We start from the raw sequence: 26,151 nt of genomic DNA on the forward strand, positions 1-26,151 counted from the left end.
GTTTTGGTTGGTTTTTCCTTTTTGCAATGATCACCAATACTATTGGTGTGACTAGGTATGAAAACCGCTGGAGGTTCTCAGGGTGGTGATGATGCAACGATGTAGGGTGGTTCCCAAGGTCGGGATTGTGGCCCACTGTTGAGTCCCTTTTGAAGAACTCTTTGTTTATATTTAAATTCTTTACTCTATGAGCACTCTTTTGCAAGACAATAGTACTCTTGTGTCCTTTTATGACATCGTAGTGTGCCTAAACTTTCTTTTCAAATATGTTATGGACAATTGTAATAGTTAATATATGTATACTTCATGTTGTATGCTCATTTATACGATAATTATGTGATGTTTATTTACTAGATTTAGTCTATTTAAATGAAATGTTACGTCAACTTTGATTTTATGAGTTTTGAAAAGGTAAAAAATACTTTAACTTTTAAATCATATGAATCTTTAATTACCACATAAATAAACGATATATCTCACACACACATATATATATATATATATATATATATATATATATATATATATAACTTTGAATTTCTTTTAACAAAATAAAAAAAATTAAGTCACTTTATTTATATATTTTAATATAAGTACGTTCCTTCAAAAGTTAAAACAACATCACATACTTTCTAAAATGAATTTAGTGATTTAAATTTTACTTCATTACCTATTATGTTTACCATCAAATTTTTGTTATTGGGTATGGCATGGTGAATTTCAATTTTTTTTTTAAATTTCTTTAAACTTTTATATACAAATCTTTTTCGACACTGAAAATAAAAATAAAATATTTTTTCTCACTACTTCTTGTTATGGCATCTAGCAATGATCATGGATCTCAAGTCTAACCTTTAATTTTCATTTATTCAAGTATGGATTAATATAAAACTAATCAATCAAAATGAAATAAACAACTATATTTGTTTAAATAATTAGCTTGGTTTAAAATTTTAAAATTATAAATTCAATAGTTCAAACATCAAAACTAAACATATAAATCTCGAATTAACTAAACTTATTCTATATTAAAAATATTTATTTCATAGTATGTAATTCTATAATTTTATAGCTTTTATGGTGGGTAATTCTATAACTCTAAAATTCTTAATTCTATACTAGCGTAACACAGGCGCGATATGTTTGTATGCATTTTTTAAATATGCGCGATATTATATTAGTAGATGATAATATTATAATGTTATTAAGTTAATATTTATTAAAATTATATTTATTAAAAATAAAGTGAAATATATCAAAACAGATAAAAGAATAATCATTGATAAATAAAGAAGAAGAGAAAAAACAAAGATATTTGATTTTATAATAAATTTATAAAAATAACAATCAATTTTTTAAAATTTAATAAATTATTATCTTTAAAAGATAAAATCGATATTTTGAAAAATTGACACAAATTTTTTAGATTCTTAACATTTGATATCATTCATTATTTTTTCTCCATTTTATTGTATTTCCCTCTGTGAAATAACAAATATATCCATAGTTATTTTGAATTGAAAAACACGTTAATCGCAATTTTCATAATTCAAAGCATTACTTACTCCATATTCTGACACTAAACGACACCGCCACATCTTAAACGACGACCGTATCTGACAAACGGTGCCGGTTGCTGGTGCCACCGCCATTATTCCTATTTACACATCAAAACCATTCCTTTCGTTTTCTTCCCAAAACCTAATTTAGAGTTACTGGTAAGATTCAATTCCCCTTTCGTTCCTTATTCTACTCTGTGTGCCTGGTTTTGATGTAAGATGGAACCAGATGATTATTTTGGACTCTCGAGGGTAGTCAAATATTGAATCCATTATAAGCTTATTCAGCCAATTGGTGAATTGACATCACCGGAGACACCGCTAACATTTATTTTTTTTGGGTTTTCCAGTTGTGTAAGAAATTCAAAAACTATATTTTTTTTACCAGCAAATTTCATAAACTTATAAATGTATGATTTCAGTTGGTGATCGACTCCAATTCGGATTTGAAACCGCAGAGAGAATGAACAATTCTATCATGGCCTTTGCTCTGCTATTATTCCTTTGTTTGATAGGCTATTCAAACGCCGAAGAAGCTTTCGATGTTCGCAAGCACCTCTCCACTGTCTCTAGGTCTCTTTCATTTTTCATTTGCAATTGATTCAACAAATTAAATATTCTTTTCGCTCATTTTCTGGGATTTTATTATTTCTTTTTTATTTCCTAGAAATTTTGATAAAAATTTTGTATTCATGTGTTTGTTGACTTTATTAAGTTGTTTGTCTTAATTGTCTTCGCAGATATGGTGCCGTGAAAGACATTGCTGATGATAACTTCGTTCCTTCAAAAATCCCGGAGGGATGTGTTCCGATCCATTTGAATCTTGTGGTAACTTTCCCGACTATTTGAAGTGTTTTTTGGTTGATTATGAATGTGTTATGTTGTTATCCTGTTTGCGGGAGAAAGGTACAATGGTGTTGAATTGAATCAAGGGTTAATATTTCTAGAATGTTTAGGTTTTGATTAGAACTTGATAGTTTTGAACCATCTGGTTGACTGGTTGCACTTAACTTAATGGAAGAGGATGGTGATGCTACTTTACTTAGGCAAGGCATGGAACTCGTTCTCCCACGAAGAAAAGGATAAGGGAGTTGGATAATTTGTCTGCTCATCTGGAAGATCTCGTGAGGGATGCAAAAGAGCGACATTTGCCTTTGGAGAGGTTTCCTTCCTGGCTGAATGGATGGAAATCTCCTTGGCAGGGAAGGCGTAGGGGTGGTGAATTAACTAGCAGAGGAGAGGAAGAACTATATGATCTTGGAATCAGGATTAGAGCCAAGTTTCCAAATTTGTTTGATGAAGAATACCATCCTGACGTATATCCTATTAAGGCATCTCAGGTGAGTTTATTTTCGATTTTGATATTTTAGTTTAGTTTTTGTTACCACAATTTACAACACTAATAGCTTTTGGATGAGTAACATGGTGATTAATCTGAAGCAGAAAAGAGTATTTTGCTTCAAGTTGATGAGGGAGTGCTGATTTGATGCTGATTTGTTGCAGTTCCACTGTATTATTAACTGCAATATAACATATGGACTTGCCTTTGGACATTTGGAAGCTACAAATTTATTTAACTCACATCTCTCTTATCATGTAAACAGATTCACCGAGCATCTGCCAGTGCTGTGGCATTTGGTATGGGGCTTTTCAGGGGCAATGGAAGTCTTGGACCTGGGCGTCATCGAGCCTTTGCTGTTACAAGTGAAAGCCGTGCTAGTGACATACACCTGAGATTTCATGACTGCTGTCATAATTACAAGGTAAATTGTAGTCATGGTTGATTTTTATATGTTCAACAAATAACAAATTTCACTAGACGCTAATAATAGCTTTGATACCATATTGAATATAGTAAAACTAGGTATATGATTAATCTCCCTTGTGTCTAAGATACACAAAGGGTAATATATTTATAATAAAGAATGATACAAATATATATGGCAACCAAACATAAATATAGTAAATAGAAGATATTGTTACAAACAATATCAACAATATCTACCAATATCAAACAATATTAATGTTTTCTTCATTAAAATAAAATGCAATATATCTAACACATTAATTACCAGTGTGTGACAAAATTTAATGTAATTGTAGAATTTATAGTTAGACAATTTCATGTTTTAATGTCTATTTGAAAACGTGCTTGCTACCCATTATATAAAATCACTCAAGCTGAATGTCACCCTTTTTAAGTTGTAATTACTGATGACCATGTTTCTTGTGTCTGCTCATTTCATTGCCAAAGTTTCTTCTGCATGGAAAGTTTGCTAACAAATTTGCCTCGTTATCCCATTCTGAAGGAACTTAACATATTTTAAATGAATTTAAATTTCCAAATTTGCCTCATGTTTAGTTCATTGTTGGTTGAATGTGAAAGTTGTTGTTGTGTTTTCAAGAGGCTATATGACGTAATTTACAGGCAGCATGTGTAATTACTATTTGCCAAATATCTGAGCATGACTTTGTGGTTAAATGGACAATTTGGGATCTTCAATGTTCTTAAAGGCAGTGCTTATGCTTACTTTGTTACTTTTTGTGTGTTGTGTAATTCTTCTTGGGTTATGGTGCAGGCTTATAGGAAAAACCAGGAACCTGCAGTTAGTAAACTTAAGGAACCCATTTTGGATGAGATTACATCTGCACTGATTGGACGCCATGGACTTAATTTTACTAGGCAGGATACATCTTCTATCTGGTTTTTGTGTAAACAGGTTATTACAAATTTTAATACCGGAAACTTTTGTTCTTACCAGTTTGAGTTTGTAAATAATCATTTAACTGAGGTTTTGGAGATTGATAATTTTCTTTCTTTTTCATTGCTTAATCTGTCGTTATTTTGACAGGAAGCATCCTTGTTGGATATAACTAATCAAGCGTGTGGTCTTTTCAACCCTTCTGAGGTGCTTTTGTTTTGTAGTCATTATACGATGCAATCTATGATCTAATCTTAACGATCTCCTCTTTGAATGTCTATAAATATTTAAATAAAGAATAAAAAATTATAAAAATGTCAGGAAACTATTTAAATTTGACCTTATGATATATGAAAAGCTCGGTTCAGTCTTTTGATGTGATGTTTCTACAATATCTTATTGATTTATAATAAAACTGAAAATTCCATTCAAGTAACAGTTTTTAACTGCCTGCAAAGCAGCAGAATTCAAAAAAGAGATAACTCCAGATAAGTTATTACTCATGCTAGGCCAATTATGTGATTATTGTTGAGTGGGCAAACGAAAAATAGTTTATTATGTTAATATATGCTGGATGTTTATTGATATGCTAATTTCTGTGTGCATAGATCGAATTGCTTGAGTGGACAGATGATTTGGAGATGTTTATTCTGAAAGGTTATGGTAAATCACTAAACTATAGAATGGGAGTTCCGTTACTTGAAGATGTTTTTCAATCCATGGAACAGGCTATCATAGCTAAAGAAGGTAGTTTAATTTTGTAGTTTTTAAGTGTGTACTATATATCTTTGTCTTCATGCCATATCCTGTTAATGAAACTCATAATATTTATGCATATATTAACCTTTTCTGGTAAATTATATCTTAAAATTGTGTTTTCCACAAATACCTCGGGCAAAGACTCTATATGTCATAATGCGTGTGTCTACACACATATTCAGCCTTAGCTGACAACCATTGCCATTTTAGCTATGTTTTATTGTACTTTGATCAAACAAATATCTTTTTGAGCCAAGAATTTATTTGAACATACTTAGCTAAGGAAGTCATTATTTGTTTGTTGTAATTAAAGGGAAAAGATGCCTCTCATTCTAGAACAACTTTAAAATGTTTGCTGCCTTCCAAGAAAATAGGCAATAGTAATTTTCATTATGTAATTTCCAGTAATAAATACTATGTTATTTGCATCTCATTGTTTCAGTTCATTTACATGTCTTGCGTATTAATAAACTGGGTCAAACTCTTTTCGCCGTGCTGATTATTTATGTTTGTGCACGTGCTCATTCAAAGTTGTTGGTTGAAATTATAGGTTATAAAAAATATCAAGGAGATTATTTTTACTTTACAAACTATTGTTTCTCCTTTTGAAGCACGTCTCCTGAATATGTGAACACTTGACTCATCCCCCCTTTCTTGATTGCTTCTATAGAAAGACATCCTTCTGGCAGCTTTGAAAAGGCAAGACTTCGGTTTGCGCATGCTGAAACCTTAGTTCCATTCTCATGTCTCCTTGGTTTATTTCTCGAAGGATCTGGTGAGGCTTTTATACTCTTTGCTTGAAATATGTGCATAGTTACAATTTTGTTTTGTTATTTCTTTACTTTTCATTACTAACTAGCAGTTAGCGTGCTTATACATATTCTCTTTTAACAAAGTGCAGATATTAAAAAAATTCAGAAGGAACAACCTCTACAGCAGCCTCCAATGCCTCCACAGAAAAGAAAATGGCGGGGTAGCACTGTAGCCCCTTTTGCTGGTAATAACATACTGGTCTTATATAGTTGTCCTGCTCCAGATAAAGCTATAAGCAAGCACTTTGTGCAGGTGTTACACAACGAACACCCCATTCCATTGCCAGTAAGCTTTTGTTATCTTAGTTTTACCAATGGTTAAGGTCCGGGGTTTGCAATGTTTAGTTATTGTCTAAAATCATATTGAGATATTATTTGTCAATAACTCGGTATGTGTCACCATGTACAGGGTTGTGATGGCTCTGATCTCTGTCCATTTGAATTATTCAAGGTACTTTTATAGTCCCACTACGATTCTGAATACGGCATACTGTTTTATATTCTGCTATTCTTAATTGAGTTTTCTCCACAGGAAAAAATAGTTGCACCTCATCAGAAGCATGACTACCATACGGTCTGTAATCCAAAGCTAGAGCATGAGCCCTCGGGGAGCAAGTTTTTTCAGATATTTCAGTGGCTTTTCTCATCAGCGAAAGGTGATAACTACTCTAAAGATGAATTTTAGTTTGTATCTTAGGAAAGGAGCTTCAAATCTTACACTCTGCTCCCTTGGTGGTATCATCGTTTCTTAACTACTTTCAAATATGAGCACCTATTCCTTCTAGCAGAGAATCAGTTTTACTTAGTTATGCTGCCAGTAGAGAATGCCTTTGTTTTTGTTTTTACTATCAGTTACTGTAATGCCTTTGCTATTTTTAAGCTTGGTGCTTGAGTAGCTTGAGCCCTCCCATGTTTAGCTTCTAAGACCCAGAGAATTTGGAGTTGGAAAGTTTAGTTTTCTCCCTTGTAGGTTTACTCTTAGTACTCTACTGATACCACAGATAGTGTAACTTGATGTGTTTGCAGACTAACTCATGCATTAGCCTCTCACGAACTCCACTTTTGTTCTTTTTGAACAGTAGACCTCTGACTTCTACTAATGCTCATATTTTCGTTTTTCTTGTGCTGCTGTCGAATACGATTTAACGAGTCAAATAAGCCAATACAGATATGAATTGCTTGCAACAATTTGAAAGGGGACTGATTTTGCAGAAAGTGGTTTAATGTGTTGTTGAGTCAGAGTTACCGTGTCATCGACTAGTTATATTTACTATGTGAACTTTCAGCATATTTTGACACTTGAAATGTCAATGTTACCTTTTCTTTCACAGAAAAATTTCTCACATTGATTTTGGTATTTAATTCTATGTATTATCAATGAAACAAACTTATACTGCTTGAGTTAAAAACATAATATAAAATCTGATTTTTAAAATATCTATTTTAGAAGCTAATAACATTATAAAACAATCTATTACTGTACTGGATGACCTTTAATTAAAGTTATCAGTTTAATCATATGATACTTAAACAATGATACACGGAAGAATGTTAGAAATACAAAATATTTATTTTATAATTTTTTTTTATATTCAATGAGTACAGAATTTTTCTCTTATTCTGTATTGAATGACATTGTATATCATGTACATATATTAATCAAATAATTAAAAAATAAATAAAAATGACAGCAAGATAAACATAAATATTATAGTACGAATGGTTCAATGTTTACAGGGTAAATTTTCAATGTAAAAAATATCATTGATAACGAAATAACAATAGAATAAATATCAAGTAATTATTTTATTTTCTGAAATGTAGTAGATCAATTTAAGTAAAATACACAAGAAAAAAATGTATAATTAATATTGTGATGAAAGGAAAAATATGTTTGAAATACGAGTAAATTTGGTAGATATTTAGCGAGTCAAAATCGTTGAGAGTTTATATATTTTTTTTCTTACAAAACAAAATTTCTTTGAATGAAATTCAATTACTTGAAATTGAGAGTTAAAGATAATTACTTGAAATTGAGAATTAAAGATAGTAAAAAATGTAAACAATAAATAAAAATATTAGATTATTTATTAGAAATGAGTAAAAATAATCAGATTTATATATTAACAATTATATAATTCAATGAAATTGGGGTTTATATTTTTTTAAGTGTAATACACCTTTTAAAAAAAATGTTTTTAATTTCTAAAATATTACCGTAAAATTATAAATATTTCTTAGTTAAAACTTATAAATCATTTGGTCCTTATATTTTAAAAATATTGATTTTTATTTTATTTTCTTAGAAACGTTCAAGTTTATCTTACATAACTAATAACATGCCACAAATTATTTAACTTTCTATAAATAAAAGAAATGGTCTAACGAGGTGGTGCATACAGTAAATATGAATAATCTTCATCACAATCTTTCTATTATTATTACAATAATAATAATTATTATTATTATTATATATAATAATAATATTATTATTATTAATATAATAATAATAATATTATTATATAATATTTTTTTTTATTATTATTAATAATATTATTTTATTACATATTATTATTATTATACTATTATTATATTATATACTATTTTTATTAATTTAGTATTACTGCTACTATTAATAATAATAATAATATTATTATTATTGTTATATTAATATATATATATATATATCATTATTATATATTATTATTAATATAATAACAATATATTAATAATAATAATAATATTATTATTATTTATAACAATATATAAAATATATAAAAAATATATAAAGAAAGTTCATTTTTTATTTTTCAATTTTATCTTTAATTATTATTTTATAACTAATTTATTTTTACTTAAAATATTTTTTGATTATTATTTTAAATTTTTTTTAAAACAGTTATTTTATTTAACAATTATTTTAAAATTTATTATATATATTTTAAAAATAAATATTATTAATTTTATAAAAATTAAAAAATACAGATACACAGACACGGTCGCGCGTCTGTGTGTTCGCTAGTTATACTAATGGTAATATATACTAATAAGATATATTTTAATATAATAATAATACAATAATAATATTATTATTATTCTAATTAATAGAATAGTATTATTATAAAAATTAATCCAAAGCAAACACTTTTATAAAACTAAAGTCATTTGTTACAAATACAAAAGTAAAATAACAATATATTTCATAAATTAAAAATATATTTCAGTCAAAATTATTCGGGAAATAAAGTAAAATATTTATTTTATTTTGTTATGAAATTATTCAAGTAACACAATGATAATCTAGACATTATTCCAAAAGATTTGGGGAAAACAACCTCAGTGTATCACAATAGTCATTGTTTTTCTTACCTCAGCCATTGATCTTTCACAAAAGAACCTAACAAGTTCATCTCTTTTGACCTTCCAATTCTTTCTTAAGGCATCACCAAATAGGTTTAATTTTAATTCAAACTACTCTTCTGTTTCTGCAAATTGTTCTGGTTTTGGCATTACCACCATCACCATTCCCCTTAACCTAAGTCACATTCTTGAATAAGTAAGACCAATTGATGTTCAATTGAAATCAAGATGAGTTTCGTGCCAAAGGAGACAATCGAAGTCATCGCACAGAGCATCGGCATCACCAATTTGTCCCCCGATGTTGCCCTCGCTCTCGCCCCCGATCTCGAATATCGCATTCGCGAAATCATGCAGGTATCCTTCACAATGTTCGCGAAATCATGCACAATTTTGAAATTTTCGCGGGTAATTTAAAACCCCCTTTCTGGGTTTCGTCGCGCTGCGATGACCCGGTTCGTATCAGGTGCTAACAGTGAAGCCCACGTTCTAAATCACGTGAAAAGTTTTATCTCTGAGGGAAAGTAATGAAGTTCCCTTATTTGGTTTTTGAGTTTTCTAAAAGGGGTGTAGCGGTTGGTTGGATTTTGATATTGTTGTTCCTTTTTTTTGTTGTTACCATTACTACTACTTCGAATGTGGCTAATTGAAGCATGGGTTGTTGTTTTGTTTTGAATTGAACAGGAGTCGATAAAATGCATGCGCCATTCGATGAGAACTTTTCTTAGTACAGAGGATGTAGATACTGCACTTGCACTTAGAAATTTGGAGGTGACTTGCTTTTGTTTTTATGTGTTTACTTTGGCTTTTAGAATTTATTATTCTGTTTTGAAACTTTTATGGATTTGTTGACGGTTTATTGAGGTAGCATGTGTTTTTCCTACCCTTTCGACTTTTTTCCTCAGACTAGTGTATGTAAAGGTTTTGTTAGTGTATCTATCAAAAGGTACTTATTTGTCGTTAAGAGGATGGCAAATTGGCACTGGTGCGGCTCTTGTGCATAGTCTTGTGAGAGTGGTGGTTGTACAAAGTAGAATGCTTCATTCAAGTCAAGATTTTGCTTTGAAATATTTAAAATGGCAAATACTTCTCCAAATAATTCGTGGTTCACTATGAAATGCTTATTACCAAAGTTTAAACCACCCCTAGCTTGTTGAAGTTTTTATCTTTGAACTTGATTTTTGTTTTATTGTTGCTTCTGCTTGTTGTCATGTATCAGCCGATATATGGGTTCACCTCTAATGATCCTCCGAGGTTCAAAAGAGCTGCTGGACAAAAGGATTTGTTCTACATCGATGACAAAGATGTGGATATCAAAGATGTAAGATTTCTAGGTACACCAAAATTGCCATTCTGATAATAAAAGTTGTTGAATTGCTTTCTGATACGATGTTCTCACATTTTTCTTGATTTGAGCAGCTTATTGAAGCTCCTTTACCGAAAGCACCCCTTGATACATCAATTACCAGTCATTGGTTGGCTATTGAAGGTGTGCAGCCTGCAATTCCTGAAAACGCTCCAGTTGAAGGTATTTTTCCAGATTTAAGCACAATAAAACTGAATTAACCTCCATAATGCTCTGAGTTCCAACCAAGCTTATTGTCTGTATGATAATATGATCAATTTTTGCCTATCTAGCCAACCTGCTATAATATTGAAGATTATAACCTTAATGGTACACTGAATTTTGTATTTTACCAAACTGTATGAGGTTCATGATGAAGAAGTTTGATTTTCTTGACATTGACATATTTGTTTGCCCCGTGTTACTTGCAGCTCCCCTGAGATAAGAAAATCTGAATATAAGGAAGATGGGCTTTCTGTTGATGTTAAATTACCTGTTAAACATTTAATAACAAGGGAGCTTCAGGTATACACTTCATTTGATGTGTCAATTGTTTATGCAATTCCATGTTCTTTTACTTGACTTAAGGATCTTTGTTTCTTACAGCTCTACTACGAAAAAATAACTGACCTAACATTGAATAAGTCTGGATCCATTCCGTTCAGAAGAGCATTGGTTAGCTTGGCGACGGACTCAGGACTCCATCCCTTAGTTCCGTATTTCACATGTTTTGTTGCCGATGAGGTATTGACAAGTTTATGTCAGTGATGCTTTTGGTTAAGCTCTTAATTCAGTGTGTGAAATAGAGCATGAGCGCTCACTTTTATCCTTTTTCTCTTGTCATATCAGGTGGCACGCAATTTACATAATTTAGCTGTTTTATTTGCCTTGATGCGCCTTGTGCGGAGCCTTGTGCAAAATTCTCAGATACACATAGAACTTTATGTAAGTTTGACACCAATGTAAATGATTTTGTGTATGGATATATATATATATATATATATATATATATATATATGTATATGTATATGTATATGTATTTGTATTTGTATGTATGTATGTATAAATAGTTGATTTCAGATGATTGTTGTCATCTATGACAGCTGATGAATTTGATCGCCGATATTTAAAATCTGCAGTTACATCAATTGATGCCGCCTATCATTACTTGCCTTGTTGCAAAAAGGATGGGAAGCAGACTATCTGACGATCATTGGGAGCTTAGGAACTTCAGTGCTAATCTTGTTGCTTCAATATGCCAAAGGTTTGGACTTTCTCTCGATTGAATAAGAGTTTAAATACCATGGAAGAGATAATTTAATTATGATGTTAACTTTTGCTGCATGTGCATTGTTTTCATTTTTTCCAATTTTTTCGTACAGATTTGAGTAGGAGATTTTTAGAGTTATTTCTTCATTAGTTGTAATTAGGACAGATTTTTCCTTATTTCTTGTAATCGTGTCTGATTTGTTGCCCATAAATGGTTGGATGACATTAATTCATTCTGATGTCTGTATATATTGTAATCAGCATTAAACAGGTAAAGATAATTGGAAATAATATTAAGAGTTTGCCCATGTTTAAACTTTAACTTAATAATTCCCAGCCCTTTGCGATTCTTTTAGATGGGCAACTGGTGCATATTTCTTCTATTGTATATTTCAAACATTCCATGGTATTATAAAGAGCCATGACAAGGTCAAGTTGTTCTTGACGAGGCTTCAATTGCTGATGAGCAATAATGCTTGACGAGGCTTCAAATTGTAATTATTGAGGCTGTTAAACTTGCATGTGGTTGAAATAGAATACTGTTGGAGATCCCACATCAATTAGAGGTATAGTCAAATAACAGTATGTAACTAGATGAAAATCTTGTCTTATAGTTTTTGTGAGGTTAAGTTAGGTTTAGAGTTACATATGTTTCACATAGATATATAGCTGACATTGACACTTTACAGTTTAACTGCATGGTTTGACCAACGTGTTCTGTAAAACTATAAATGATGCAAAGGGCTTCTTAATATGCATACCTAAATTTCCTCAGGTTGGCACATACTTTAGTTTAATAAGGAAGATTTTGTATTTACCAACAAGAGCTACTGAGTTTGCTTTTATTTATTTTTTTGAGTTTTAAATTCCTTGTCTCTGGAAATTTCAGATTTGGGCATATTTATCACAATCTGCAGCCACGTGTGACAAAGACATTTCTTCATTCTTTCTTGGACCCTACAAAAGCTCTGCCTCAGCACTATGGTGCAATTAAAGGGATAGAAGCTCTTGGATCAAGAGTGGTATGTTCTGGCCTTGGTGTTTTAAGCCAGTAGATTTTAAATGTGGTTGTTAAATTGGTTTCATCGTATTTGTTTGATGATCTCTTGGGGATAATAACTGAATGAAGACGCTCTTCTTTTCCTTTCTAAATCAGATATGATTATTTTCTTATACAAACATGATAGTTTTTACCATCTGTTTAGTTGTTGTGGACAATAATGGAGAATTATCACTTCTTTTTATGTTACTTAAATATATGTATTTTTATTGCCCTCTTTGTATAGGGTTCATCGGTGACTTTTATGCTTTGTGATTTAGAACCTTCGCTTGTATTGGTGCAAACTAATGCCTATATTTCTTCACTTTGAGTAGATTCACTTGCTTATACTCCCAAATCTCGAGCCATATTTGCATCTTCTTGAGCCAGAAATGCAACCTGATAAACAAAAAAATGAAATAAAGAGGCATGAAGCTTGGCAGGTTTATGGAGCTTTGTTGGTGAGTTGTGATGTTTTAATTATGCATAAATTGGTTTGTTTTCACTGAACATCTCTTTAACTGATCACTAGAGTCAAATCTTTCAGGGTGCAGTAGGCAAATGTGTGCATGAAAAGGTAAAAAATTTCAGCAATTTGTTCTCTCCTCCAACTCGGCTTACTTCAAGAGGCAGTGGAAAAGCCATTATTCCAATGTCAGGTATTACTTTATTTTTCTACCACCGCAATTATATTGATGTGTTTGAAGAGAAATTCATGCTTGTTCTTGAATGGAGTAATGAGTAAATTTGTTTGTATGCATGCCTTATGGTGATGATAGCTGTATGATCTCCCTCTCCCTCTCAAAGTTAACTTTTATTCCTAACAGGAAACACAGACATAAGAAGGCCAGTATATTAAATGTTTACAATCTTAAAGCCCGAGTTTTCTGAATGTTCTTCCCCAGATGAATGAATTTGTTTCCATCAGAATCCTCATTTTGGCATCCATGTTTCCTATAATCAAAACACAGTCTTTACTTTTGTGCTCTTATAATGATGATCATACTCCATCTTTACACTAATGAAGGCAAACGAAAAGCCAGTGCCGACAATCTGATGCAGCAGCAACCTCCAATGAAGAAACTTTCAACAGATGGCCATGGAGGTGTAATACCAATGAACTCCATGTCAGTTGACATGCAAGGCTCAACAGGGGGATTTTCCACCATGATGGGGGCTCCTGCAATGTCGATGACTCGTCAAATTTCAACCGACAAGGCACCGGGGAAGGAGGTTGTAGATCAACGGAGGAAGGTGTCTGCCACTCTTGCTCAGGCTTGGAAGGATGACATTGATGCAGGAAATTTGGTGTCATCAGTGGTTGAATTGTTTGGCGAAAGGGTTTTACCATTTGTTCCAAACCCTGAAGCATTTATGTTTTTGTAGCAGTAGAGTTGCACTGTAGGTATTTGTTTTTGCATGTGAAAGTGCATGCAATAAGGTGGCATGCCTCATATGACTTGCTGCAGAATATAAATTACCATAGGCTAGAGTAGAAATTAACCTGTATTTAAATTTGATATTGAAGTCATGGGAAATGCATAAGAAAAGCTCATGAAAAAACCAGTAACACGTCTTAGATTGTCTTTTAGATTATTTGTTCAGCAATTAACAGTGATAATTACCAATTTTTTAAAAGTAATTGATTATTATGTGACTGGGTTGTGAAAAAACAGAGGTGATGAATGGTATTTGTAAAGAATGTCAATAGTTGAAAAGTCATGATATCTGTTGAAAAGAAAAATTACAAAATAAAACTGTGAAGAACAATTCATATGAAAAAATCACGAACAACTGTAATGAACATTTGTGAAAAAATCGACGCAAGAGTCATACATTTGCTTTCGTTAAGAAAATCCAAATAATTGCAATTTAAACATCACTCAGGAAAAATGGTAACATTAACTGAAGCTCGAGCAGATACTATATATAGAATCTGTTACAATGTGAAGAACAAAAAGGTTACCAACGTTGTCTCAACTGCAATTCAAGGTTTCACATAGAAAAAAGAAGTGTGACGTTCTAATTTCGTAAAAATAAACTAATTAAAAATTGTTGGAATATGACATTTATAAAATTTGTTTTTTTAAGAATTTTTCTAATATTTATAATAATTATAGTATTCTGAAATACCAGTATTAATTTTTTTTCCTTGTCATTTATCGGGTGCAGCAATTTTCTTGAAAAAAGAGAAATAAGAAAAGTTAAATGTGAGAGTCCACACACATCACACACTGGTATTGCCACCACTGCATAACCTTCTGTTACGCTTTTCTTCTTCCTTCGTTCGTTTCCAATCCAAAAAACTGAACGTGAAAGATGAATACTGAACTTAATCTTCTTCTAAAACCCTAAACCCCAATTCTTCACCATCAATCCTAAAACAACAACCCCCACAAGTGTTACAATGGCCGTGCTTGCCCTCACGAACCCAAGTTCAATTAGCCACAATGCCTTCTCTTCTTCCTCTTCCTCTTTCGCTCTCAGAAACTGCGTCTCCCTGAACCCCAGAACCAGAACGTGCGTCACCGCACCCCCGCGACGCCGTTTCGCGTCCGTGAGGTGCTGCTCCTTCTCGACACTCGAGAGCGCCAAGATTAAGGTTGTCGGCGTCGGCGGCGGCGGGAACAATGCCGTTAACCGCATGATTGGTTGCGGATTGCACGTGCGTTTTTCGTTTCCCCTTTGTATTTACTATTTCTTTTGGTTAAAAAGTTCATTGTCTTTTAAGGGGTCATTTTTGTTTTATTTATGAAACTATGAACAATGTGAGACTGTGTGATATCTTTGGTGGGTTTGTTAAGAAACCCATTTGTTGTATCTGATAATGCGTCTTTGTTTATTTTTTGTTAGTGTTTTTGAACAATGTGAAATTGTCGATAACTTTGTTGTTTTTCCATGGAATATATTTCTTGTTTTTTATTTTGTGTAAGATGTGTTTTAGGTTTCTCAAGATTTAGGCAAAACTGGTTTTAGAGCCTACCCTTTTTTGGTCCTTGCATTGGTGAGGTGAAAATGAATGTACCGGGTCCGATGAATTTATCAAATTTAGAATACGAGGGTCACTGCTTTTAAAATGTAGAGGCAAACTAATTTTAACCAAATCTTGACGGTATCATGGCCAAGATAGTGTTGATTTTTTTTATTACAGTATTGTTTATGTTTTTGCTAATGCTGTATTCTTCTACAATTCTTTTGTTTTTTTAATCAGGGTGTAGAATTTTATGCTGTAAATACCGATGCTCAAGCACTGTTGCATTCTGCTGCCGAGAACCCTATCAAAATTGGAGAGCTTCTGACTCGGGGATTAGGTCAGGCACTTGTATGTGTGCTGCTATGGGGTGATTTGATTTGTATGCATATGTGGTTTGCTTCCATATTTCAATGTTTCCTTTGATTCGAGTTGCTTGATAGAGATGCAGGTACCGGGGGAAATCCACTTTTGGGGGAACAAGCTGCTGAGGAATCTAAAGATGCTATTGCTAGTGCTCTTCAAGGATCTGATTTAGTGTTCGTCACTGCTGGCATGGGTGGGGGAACCGGGTCTGGTGCCGCACCAGTAGTGGCCCGAATAGCAAAAGATGCAGGTTACTTGACTGTAGGTGTCGTTACATATCCCTTCAGTTTTGAAGGACGCAAAAGATCATTGCAGGCAGGTGTCATTTATTTCCTTATTTGAGAATTTGATTAAGTGCTGTACCAATGCAATTCTCCTTCAAGTGTAAATTATTACTGCCCTATTAAGTGTGTTCAAGAAGTTGGGATTTACTTCTTTATTTTCTTCCATCTGTACCCATTTGCATTTGATCATACGTCATGTGTTATAACTGATAACCATCTTAGTTATGGTTGAACTGTGATAATGTACTTTGAAAATTGATTGATGTTATTGTATTCTCTTGCTCCGACAATACTTGGAGAAGTTAAAGTTCCGATTATATCCTTTCAGGCACTGGAAGCCATTGAAAAGCTGCAGAAAAATGTGGATACTCTTATAGTAATTCCAAATGACCGCCTCCTTGACATGGCTGATGAGCAGACACCTCTTCAGGATGCTTTCCGTCTGGCAGATGATGTTCTACGGCAAGGAGTGCAGGGAATATCAGACATTATCACAGTGAGTTGATTAACAATTTTATCAGACTTTCTATCTGGAAGCGGTTACTGTATCATGGAAAGCATTAGTTGTTCATTCTAGGATGGTAGATTGAGAAGAGTAAGAGGGTACATTACAGGCTCCAATCATTTTCAATGTCCTTTCTCCCAACTCATTGGAGTGTTTGCCCCACTGTCATAATTGAACAATTATATATTGCAAAGTACATTTTGATGTCGGTTTACGAGGATGATATTCCTACTGTGTTTTTTTACAGATACCAGGGCTTGTAAATGTGGATTTTGCTGATGTAAAAGCTGTGATGAAAGACTCTGGAACAGCAATGCTTGGTGTGGGTGTTTCCTCCAGTAAAAACCGTGCCGAAGAAGCTGCAGAGCAGGCTACTTTGGCTCCTTTAATCGGCTCTTCTATTCAGTCAGCTACTGGAGTGGTGTATAATATTACTGGAGGAAAAGACATAACTCTGCAGGAAGTAAACAGAGTGTCTCAGGTACTTCATTGGAAGAAAGAACATTTCACTCTCAACATAGTTTTTGATCATATGAATTTGTTTGGTTTTCTCAAAACTTCATAATTGTTGTAGGTGGTGACAAGTTTAGCCGACCCTTCTGCCAATATCATATTCGGTGCCGTTGTTGATGATCGGTACAATGGGGAGATTCATGTGACTATCATTGCAACTGGGTTTTCGCAGTCCTTCCAAAAGACACTACTAACAGATCCAAGGGCAGCAAAGTTGCTTGATAGAGTGCCTGAGGGCCAAGAAAGCAAGGTGGCTTCCTCTCCTCTCAAGTCCTCAAACTATCCAACAGTTGGATCTAGAGCATCCCCACGAAAGCTCTTCTTTTAGTTGCATAGTTCTTTCACACTTTTTTTTTTTTTTTTTTCTTTTGGTTGTAGTTAATATCTTTGCTTATCTTGAAGATTAGTTGAGATGTCATTCTGGTGATGGTGTCTTTCAAATGTGAAGCTGGCTTTTACGAACTTCTTTTCTTCAAAATGTTGGCTATTTTCATGATTCGTTTGTCAGACTCTTAGTAACTATAACTAACAGCTTGTTTATAACTCACTCAAACAGCATTTTTGTCCAAGGAATGAATATATAAAGTTTACCTTAATATTCTCGGGTATTTAGTCTACACCATAACCGACAAGAGTTTTATGCAGTGATTAATATCAACTTTGTGACTAATATGGATTCAATGCTAAGGTGAAATTTTTAAGAGGATTCTTAGTATGTTTTGAATGGAAAGTTTTTAAATGGTAATTATTTCTGAAAAGAATTTGAAGTATCTTATAATAAAATATGTTATCTGAATAGAAAATTTCTTATTCTTTTCTCTTTTGTATTTATGTTTTTTCTTTTCTTTTCTTTTTAATTGTCCTTTTGACTTAGTCTTAGATCATTGATGATTTGAGTTTTGACTTCGTGATAGGATGGTGTTGGTTTTATATCGTTTTTTCTATGTTTAATTATTCTTTTTGTTATTGTATTGGTCCAAATTTAAAATGCAAACAATTCAGATTTATTTTATTTTAGTTTTTCTAAGATTTGAATTTTTTTATTCACATAAGGTTAATATTATAAATACCCCAATGTTTAAATACCTAAACATTGTTTATATATATATATATATATATATATATATATATATATATATATATATATACACTTTTTCATCAAAGATTAAATTTACAGTCAATTTTTCGTTGTGCTATGGCTAAACTTTTTAAGTAGTTGTAAACTTTATATCTTGAAATTGGATTACCTTCTGAGAATATTTTGGATTTTGAAAAACTTATTCCCAAAAGAATGGAAGGTAATACAAACACCCTTTCGATATTTTATTATGAAATTCTTTAACAATGATTAAATTGAAAAATTACATAGGAATTAAATGGTTAATAAATTACTTATAAGTATTTTTGTAAAGACAAAAACGAATATTAGGCCGAGTTTGGGGCCTATGTGGGCTGAAGCCCAATTCATTCTGAAGCAGAAAATCGACGACGCATCACACACTATATGCGAAGGTGATCGAATCACAGCACCGTGAGATCTCTGCTTCAAAGAGTTCAGAGGTAACATAACAAACTATCATTATTCAATTGTTTTTTCTCTTTTCCTATTTTCACTTTCTTTCATTTTCCACCATTTTCTCGGCTTCCAAACGCCCCCAAATAGTAGGGTTCAATTCGCCTTCGCTCCAAAATCAATCAATCCATCCATCAATTATTCACATTTTATTTCATTCTCTTTTTCAATTCGCGCTAGGAATTCGTTTTCTCTGCTCGGGATCTGGAAAGGGAACGACTCGACATGGGTTTCCTGGTGACGACGCTGATCTTCGCAGTGATCGGAATCATCGCGAGCCTCTGCACCAGAATCTGCTGCAACAGAGGACCTTCTACCAATCTGTACGCTCCTTTTCCCTTTCTCTCTCCATTCTGTTTTAAGTTCTCAATATATCGATTGCGGTACCCTAGCAATCTCGAGAGTGGTTAGCGTTCGAGGAATTTAGAGGTTCTTCACTCAATTGGAGTATATAGTACGATGTGTCTCTGAATTGGATTTCGTGATTTGGTTACGTTGTGTGAGTGGATTATCTCATCGTTAGTTTTCGTTTAGTTGTTGTAGTGCAATTAGTGGGATTTTGATCTGATTAATTTATGGATTGTTTGGAGAAATGTGTTTTACCGCTTTCTGTTGTTGTGAATCCTGCTGCTGCTTTAAATACTTGCTAAGATTTAGGGAAATGAACTTAGATTAAGGTTGTCTTCCTCAAAATTAAATAAAGGTATTTATACTCAGACCTGGCATACGGTTTTGTTGTTGTTGCTGTTGTATTTATAGTGAGGCGTTACTGATTCACTTGGGAAGGATGAGTTGGCCAGTATTTTGGAAAATAAAAAGTATTCCTGGATGTTAATTGATTTTATGGAATTTCTTTCCATGTAAAGAAGTCAAGAGTATGACAGTGTGGTTGCTGTCTTGGTAATGACAGTGCTTGATACTTGTTCAACACCTTATAAACTATTATCGTTCTTATTCTTGTTTGTTTGTTTTTCTGTTAGAAGCGCCATTGAAAATCAATCCAATCTTTTAACCCTTTCACGATCAGTTGCTTTAGAAAAGTGTGAGAACGTGAAAAGAAACATGCTGAGTACTTGACAACTTGATATGGTTATCAACTATTTATTGCCACCTTTTGTGTTTTATAAATGCTACATATTCAGATTTATTTGGCGACTTGAACTAGCTCTGAAGAATTTATACAGACTCACATGCATTCCCACGCTTACAAATCTAATGAATATTCATTGTTGCACTATTTTCCATTGCTGTTCTGAGTAATGTGTGAATTGTTCTTATCTACCTGTGTCTAATCTCTTATTCTGTTGCAGATTTCACCTAACTTTGGTAATTACTGCGACAATTTGCTGCTGGATGATGTAAGTATTGTTTGATGGCATGCTTCTTTTATTTATATTAAGTTAATCATTGAACTAGAGTGTGTAGAATTTGTGTACGATGTCTTCATTTCTCCTGTCAAGGAATTCATTGATTAGAATAGAAAAAAAAAAAACCTATGTCTTTTACCCCACGTAGATGACTCCACTCAGGCTGCCATTTATTGATTATTAGACCATGATACTGGCGTATTGCATGTGAATTTTGGTCTTTAATGTCTAAATACCGGAGTGGAAGAAATAGCAACCTTCCTATGAAGAGTAGTAATTGAAGCAGAGTAACCGAATTCTGTGATGGTAGCATAAGTGATTGTACCTGATCATATATAAGCATGAATGCCTTTATTCTATTATATATAAAAGGCCATTAGTTTTATTAGTGAAAAAGAAGCCTGCCATGCCACCCAAATGTGATAATAGTAACTTAAAATGTCTCCAACTGTAAATATGCTGCCAAGTTTCTCTTTTTCGTCGGTATACCAACTCATTTCCATTCTTATATATGCACATCTTAAATGTGTGATTTTACAAGAGGAAACTATAAATAGTTATGTACTTATTTATTTGTATTTCTGTTCCTCATTTTGTGATAAAATATGATGAACATGAGTAACTGTATGTTCAATTGTTTTGTTTGTTTTTTTTTTTTTTTTTGTGGAGTTTGGGGTATGACTTTTAGTTCACAGCTCATTCCCAAGTTTCCTATTTACTCATATTGAATCCTATCTCGATTGATCTTTCAGTAAGCTATTTTCTGTTTGTGTTTGGTTGAGTTGTAATTATAGCTTTTATAAATACCAAATCATGTCTTCTTTGTCATAGGCTCAATCATGGTCTTTTCTCTGTTCTTTTAGGTGGGCGATTGTATATCTGGCACAGATGAAACCACTCATTGTACCTATACTGAGTGAGGGCGAATAAGTCTCGAAACAGATGTAGCTCCTTGTAAGTTAGAGAACATGGATCACAAATTGGCTGCTGCATAGAATTTGATTTTGGTTATCATGAGTTGTTCAGTATTTTTTTCAGAGTGAACTGGACTGTATGTATTTCTTGTCTGATAATGGCATTTCTGTGCTACCTGACATTAGTCATGTTACGAATGTTGTATTTATCACTCATTCTGTTATTCATTTTAGATATCCGTGGATAATGGTATCAAATATGTATTTCGCTGAAAAATAAGTTGATGAAAGGGAAGTTTGTTTTGTCTAAGATTCAAAAATTTCTTATGTCATGTTTTGGCACTTCTCATGTACTATTCACTCTGGTCACCTACCAGATGACTGAAACGTTAACCGATACTAATTTTATAGTTTTAGTGCTTGTTATAATTTAGCTCAAGATGCCTAAGTAATAGCTGCGCAACTTATTTGTTTCTGACACATTTTATTTCGTTTTGATCCTTTTTGATTGATTAATTTTTAAGTACACCTGTAGAGAAGTGACTGAGAAAATTTAAATTGATTTGACTTATTTAGGTGAACCTTTTCAACTCAACCAAACGATGGATATATATATTTGATAACTATAATATTTAAATTATATGAAAGAAAGTAAGAGCTAACTTGATGAATGTTAGAAATTATAAGGAAAGACAAATGTATAGGTTTGTTAATAGATGAAAAAGAAAAGAAGAAAATCGTATTGTAACTCTTTTGGATAAAAATGTGAATAGTATAGCAATACCCACCGGATTGTCTTATGTTTAAGATATTCAGATATTTGGACAAAGAAAGTTATACATGTTTTCATTTAATTCGAATTATAAGTTATTATATCTAACATTTCAAAAATCTTAACTTACAATCCTAATTTTAGAAATAATCTTTTTATACTAAGAACTGAAGTATAAATGTTATATTACTACAAAAATATTTTTAAAAAACTATAAATAAGAATTACATTAAAAACTTTTAGAAGTTAACATAATAATAATAGTAAACTGTCTCCCAAAAAGTAAAATAACATTCTTTTCTTTAAATACCTAAAAAATCTTCTTAGAAAATAAAAGACTATTGTATCCCTTCGTTAACGTAGTAGGTGGGTGAGGTAGGCTCTGTTTGATTTTAGAAGTGGATTTGTGGAAGCCAAAAAAAAAAATATGAATTTGAGTTTAAAGAAAGGAGTAGTGTAACATCCCAATTTCAGCAGCTTAAAACTAATAAAAATAGGGAGTTTCATCATAGTTCCAAAATAGATAATCCAGTGTACATAATATATTAATACAATCTTACAAGATATGACTATAAAAATATATCATTTATACACTTAAACTAAACTAATAAACTATATACTTAAATTGACCACTGCTAAAGCTCCCACTGGAAACCTCCTCCTCAACACTAAAACGATGGCTCTTCATCCTCCAGAAGTGTCTTTGACACTGCAACCACATCTGCTCCCACTGAATAGGTGATCATCGCAAAAGAAAAACACACAACACGAGACAGACACACAGAAAGCAAGGGTAAGCTAATCTGATAAGGAAAATCATGCAATTCAATTATATAACAAACCATGCAGTCTTTCTCATTTTTACCAAAATCACATAAGCCACCACAAACATAGAACAAATATATTACTCTAGACTCAATATTCAGATTATGTAAGCGACATCAGATCTCTTGGTGGTGTGCACCTGTGACGGTTCCCAAACTCTGCAGAGTTTGGACACAAGGGGTTATCACCCAACCACTCCCAAGATAAGTCTCCTTCGCGTCTGTGACTGAATCGGGTCCACAGACTAGGACCTCCTACTACTCCTCCCGACATAATCCATCATGCTCTACATGAGCCTTAATGGTTATTGGAGCGTCAGGATACCAACCAAAACTGAGTCCTTATGTCCTTACATACACTAAAACATTCCTCTTAAAATTTCCCTTGAAATCCTAATTCAACCACATCTTCTCATATTCCAACTTCATGCAATTTCACCACACATATTACTAGTCATAACAATTCATGCATATCATAAATAAGTTCACATTTTAACATTTAAAAATAGCTTCATCCATTAGAAACAAGGGAATAACACTTAGCTACAGGGTTCTCACCCAAGCTGGAAGGTCTCGCCCATGCAAAAGGGCTCTCTTGCTTAGGCGAGTCATTCTCGCCTGAGCGAGGCTCGAAACAGAGAACAACCCAAACTCTGGACGAATTCTCGCTCAAGCTAAGTTGTTTCACTTAGACGAGAGTGACTCTCGCTCAAGCGAGACTGGCTCGCCTAGGCGGGATCTCGCGCAGAGACAAGGTATGAGTTTCTGGTGTTTTCGCTCAGGCGAGAGCTGCTCGCTTAGGCAAAAATACCAAATTCCCAATCTGTTCTCACATGCAACAGTCCATAAATCTATCACAATCCAATCATACATTCAATTAAACAGTTCAAGCACTCATACAACACTCAATCATGCAATTCAAAGTCATCAGAATGATTTCTATACAAAATTTAAGAAAAACAGTTAGCTTCCCTTACATGTTATCTTGTTTAGACATCTTTATAAACGTCAATGCCTTAAAAACGTCAACACCTCTAACTCCACAGGATGCTCTATTTACACATAGAAACATCACAAGAACGATCAGGACATACCGTTATGATCACTGATCAGCAGAGACTCATACTGATGATTAAAACGTCGCATGCAAGCGGAAGATGACTTGCATGCAACTGAAAACAGAAAAGACTAAAAAAGAGAGTGGGAACTCAACTTACGCGAACGAAGAAACTGATCGGTCAAATTTGAAGAGCTCGCCGAGAGGATCAATCCTACGGTCTCAGTTCTTCAATCAGACGACCAAAGAGACAGAACCTCTAGAGAGAAGTCAGAGAACTCTAGAAAAGTGGTTTCTAGAGAGATGGTGTGTTTTAAAATAATGAAACTCGTTTATAACAATTCTATTTATACTAAAACCTTTTAATATTAAAATAATCGAGTCTCACTATTTTTAAACCACTATCACTTTTAAAACGCCATTTTCTAGGGTTTTACATTCTCCCCAACAAGAAAAAATTTCGTCCCCGAAAATTCACTCGTCAGATAGAAAGAAAACCATGCTCTCCTCATGTTCTCTACAACAACCACCTAGACATGACTAACTTAACGATTGCAACACCTAAACTTACTGAAAAATTTGCCTCTATGCTAAGCGATATATGTTTAACAGTGTAGATTGGATTAGTCACTACTCTCAAAGCAACCCTCCACCTTGCACCTTAAAAATTGAATGGTCCTTTACACCTAACCAACCCACTTATGTCTGATATGCCGACTCACCTTCCATATGTTCTCCACTACTTCTGGTAGGTGTTTACCAAAATTTAAAGATTTGCAACCGATCTCAACCTAAAACGTGATTGTTATCAATTCCCATTATCTAGTTTCTTCTTTGAGGTACCACTCATCTGACTTGATCACACACAACTTTATAACATTCTTGACCACCCTATCCACCACCATCTGTATGACATCATGCTTCTCATACTGACTTTGACCAGAGCAGCAAAGTTTATAACAATGTTATCCCACTTCCAGACTAGACCCTTCACTTGCGGCAACAACGACACCAAATTTTGACACTTCCTCAGCATTTATTAAACCACTAATCTGCAACCATCTCTCCACCAATTTTTACTCTTCATTATTGAACCAACCACTGCAATTCTCTTTCTGCTTAAGACACATACTAGTACTTTTCCGCTTCTAAGGTGATAACACAACTCAAAACCATAGCTCGATTCATCTCTCCCATTTCCTATCCATCCCCCTCTATGCAACTTCATACTTCTAGTTGTTGATGATCACTAGACATCTTTAACAAATCTTCATAACACTAACACCTCTACTGTTTTAGAGAACTCACTACCACATCAACCACCAGGTCATGAGTAAGATATTTCCCCGTCTCCTGTATTCCCACTATTGATAAGTATACCCCACCATTATTCCGCTGCGTCACTCTGATCAACAACCATTTTCACACCTGATGTGTTTAGCCACAATAGACTGCAAAGAATAATCATCATTGAAGCGTCGATCATGTTCTTCCTCAACGTCTTGACGACTCTCTTCACACTTGAGAAACTTGTTGCGAAACCTTGATAACAACTTTCTTGAAAAACCTTACTTAAACTCACTCTTAGAACTTCCTTTCCCTTAAAATTTTTCCCACTCATCTTAACCACTTACAGTCGTAGATCTTAACATATAATTACTTCTCTTTCCAAACTTTGTTAGACTGGATTACTCATGATGACACACTACGATTAAACCATTGCTTTTCTAAGGACTTCTCCACCTGTTGTCTTGAATCCACACTTTTAGCAAAATCATCCAATGCAAAACTATTGACACTGGTTACGTTTAGATATCAATGTCACAATGAACCCCACCGCTTGTCGGTGATTGTTCCAACATCTGCTTCATAACATAACTAAAACTGTTTCACCACTAAGATCCCTTGCATATGTTCTTCGCAGGCCTTTACTAGATAAACACTCATACCGGTAACACTCTGTCTTCACTTTTCAACTTGTTCCATACTTGATGCACAACCATTTACTCACCTTCTTGAAACAAGGAACATCACTTCCTATGATACCACATTCCACCTGAATGAGCTTGGAAAACAACCAAGTCACCCTTGAGATTTATGCTCTCGACCAAACCTTGTAAAGGAAGTAATTCAAGTTGACTTTGAATTTGAATCCTTTGATCA

At 33.3% G+C, this 26,151-nt stretch overlaps 4 protein-coding genes across 7 annotated transcripts; all 4 read left to right on the forward strand.

Moving 5' to 3' along the window:
- Positions 1 to 1,531: 1,531 nt before the first annotated feature.
- On the forward strand, positions 1,532 to 6,953 carry LOC114188689 (multiple inositol polyphosphate phosphatase 1). 3 transcript variants are annotated; one of them, XM_028077285.1, is made up of 12 exons: positions 1,532 to 1,718; positions 1,982 to 2,132; positions 2,300 to 2,387; positions 2,606 to 2,899; positions 3,164 to 3,322; positions 4,139 to 4,279; positions 4,412 to 4,468; positions 4,870 to 5,008; positions 5,691 to 5,795; positions 5,922 to 6,118; positions 6,242 to 6,283; positions 6,365 to 6,953. In XM_028077285.1, the coding sequence occupies exons 2-12, from the start codon at positions 2,023 to 2,025 to the stop codon at positions 6,515 to 6,517; spliced, it is 1,485 nt and encodes a 494-aa protein (XP_027933086.1). In that variant the 5' UTR covers positions 1,532 to 1,718; positions 1,982 to 2,022; the 3' UTR covers positions 6,518 to 6,953. The 3 variants fall into 3 exon arrangements, with proteins under 3 accessions (XP_027933086.1, XP_027933088.1, XP_027933087.1); XM_028077287.1 differs by lacking the exon at positions 1,532 to 1,718 and adding an exon at positions 1,793 to 1,811; XM_028077286.1 differs by lacking the exon at positions 1,532 to 1,718 and adding an exon at positions 1,889 to 1,913.
- Positions 6,954 to 9,164: 2,211 nt separating this feature from the next.
- Positions 9,165 to 14,412, forward strand: LOC114186900 (transcription initiation factor TFIID subunit 6-like). Its single transcript, XM_028074971.1, has 12 exons — positions 9,165 to 9,546; positions 9,874 to 9,960; positions 10,409 to 10,510; positions 10,609 to 10,716; positions 10,964 to 11,059; positions 11,141 to 11,278; positions 11,384 to 11,479; positions 11,674 to 11,798; positions 12,693 to 12,825; positions 13,178 to 13,303; positions 13,390 to 13,501; positions 13,870 to 14,412. The coding sequence occupies exons 1-12, from the start codon at positions 9,421 to 9,423 to the stop codon at positions 14,226 to 14,228; spliced, it is 1,608 nt and encodes a 535-aa protein (XP_027930772.1). The 5' UTR covers positions 9,165 to 9,420; the 3' UTR covers positions 14,229 to 14,412.
- Positions 14,413 to 15,058: 646 nt separating this feature from the next.
- Positions 15,059 to 18,077, forward strand: LOC114187024 (cell division protein FtsZ homolog 1, chloroplastic-like). The gene is made up of 6 exons (XM_028075125.1): positions 15,059 to 15,507; positions 16,054 to 16,153; positions 16,265 to 16,494; positions 16,792 to 16,959; positions 17,216 to 17,449; positions 17,543 to 18,077. Exons 1-6 carry the CDS (start codon positions 15,250 to 15,252, stop codon positions 17,807 to 17,809), a joined length of 1,257 nt encoding a protein of 418 aa, XP_027930926.1. The 5' UTR covers positions 15,059 to 15,249; the 3' UTR covers positions 17,810 to 18,077.
- An 839-nt stretch (positions 18,078 to 18,916) lies between these two features.
- LOC114186866 (V-type proton ATPase subunit e1) lies at positions 18,917 to 21,647 on the forward strand. 2 transcript variants are annotated; one of them, XM_028074909.1, is made up of 4 exons: positions 18,917 to 19,041; positions 19,235 to 19,377; positions 20,365 to 20,412; positions 21,285 to 21,647. In XM_028074909.1, the coding sequence occupies exons 2-4, from the start codon at positions 19,280 to 19,282 to the stop codon at positions 21,349 to 21,351; spliced, it is 213 nt and encodes a 70-aa protein (XP_027930710.1). In that variant the 5' UTR covers positions 18,917 to 19,041; positions 19,235 to 19,279; the 3' UTR covers positions 21,352 to 21,647. The 2 variants fall into 2 exon arrangements, with proteins under 2 accessions (XP_027930710.1, XP_027930711.1); XM_028074910.1 differs by having other exon boundaries at positions 19,034 to 19,143.
- Positions 21,648 to 26,151: the final 4,504 nt, after the last annotated feature.

Source organism: Vigna unguiculata, chromosome 6, assembly GCF_004118075.2.
Source record: "Vigna unguiculata cultivar IT97K-499-35 chromosome 6, ASM411807v1, whole genome shotgun sequence".
Classification (NCBI taxonomy): domain Eukaryota; kingdom Viridiplantae; phylum Streptophyta; class Magnoliopsida; order Fabales; family Fabaceae; genus Vigna; species Vigna unguiculata.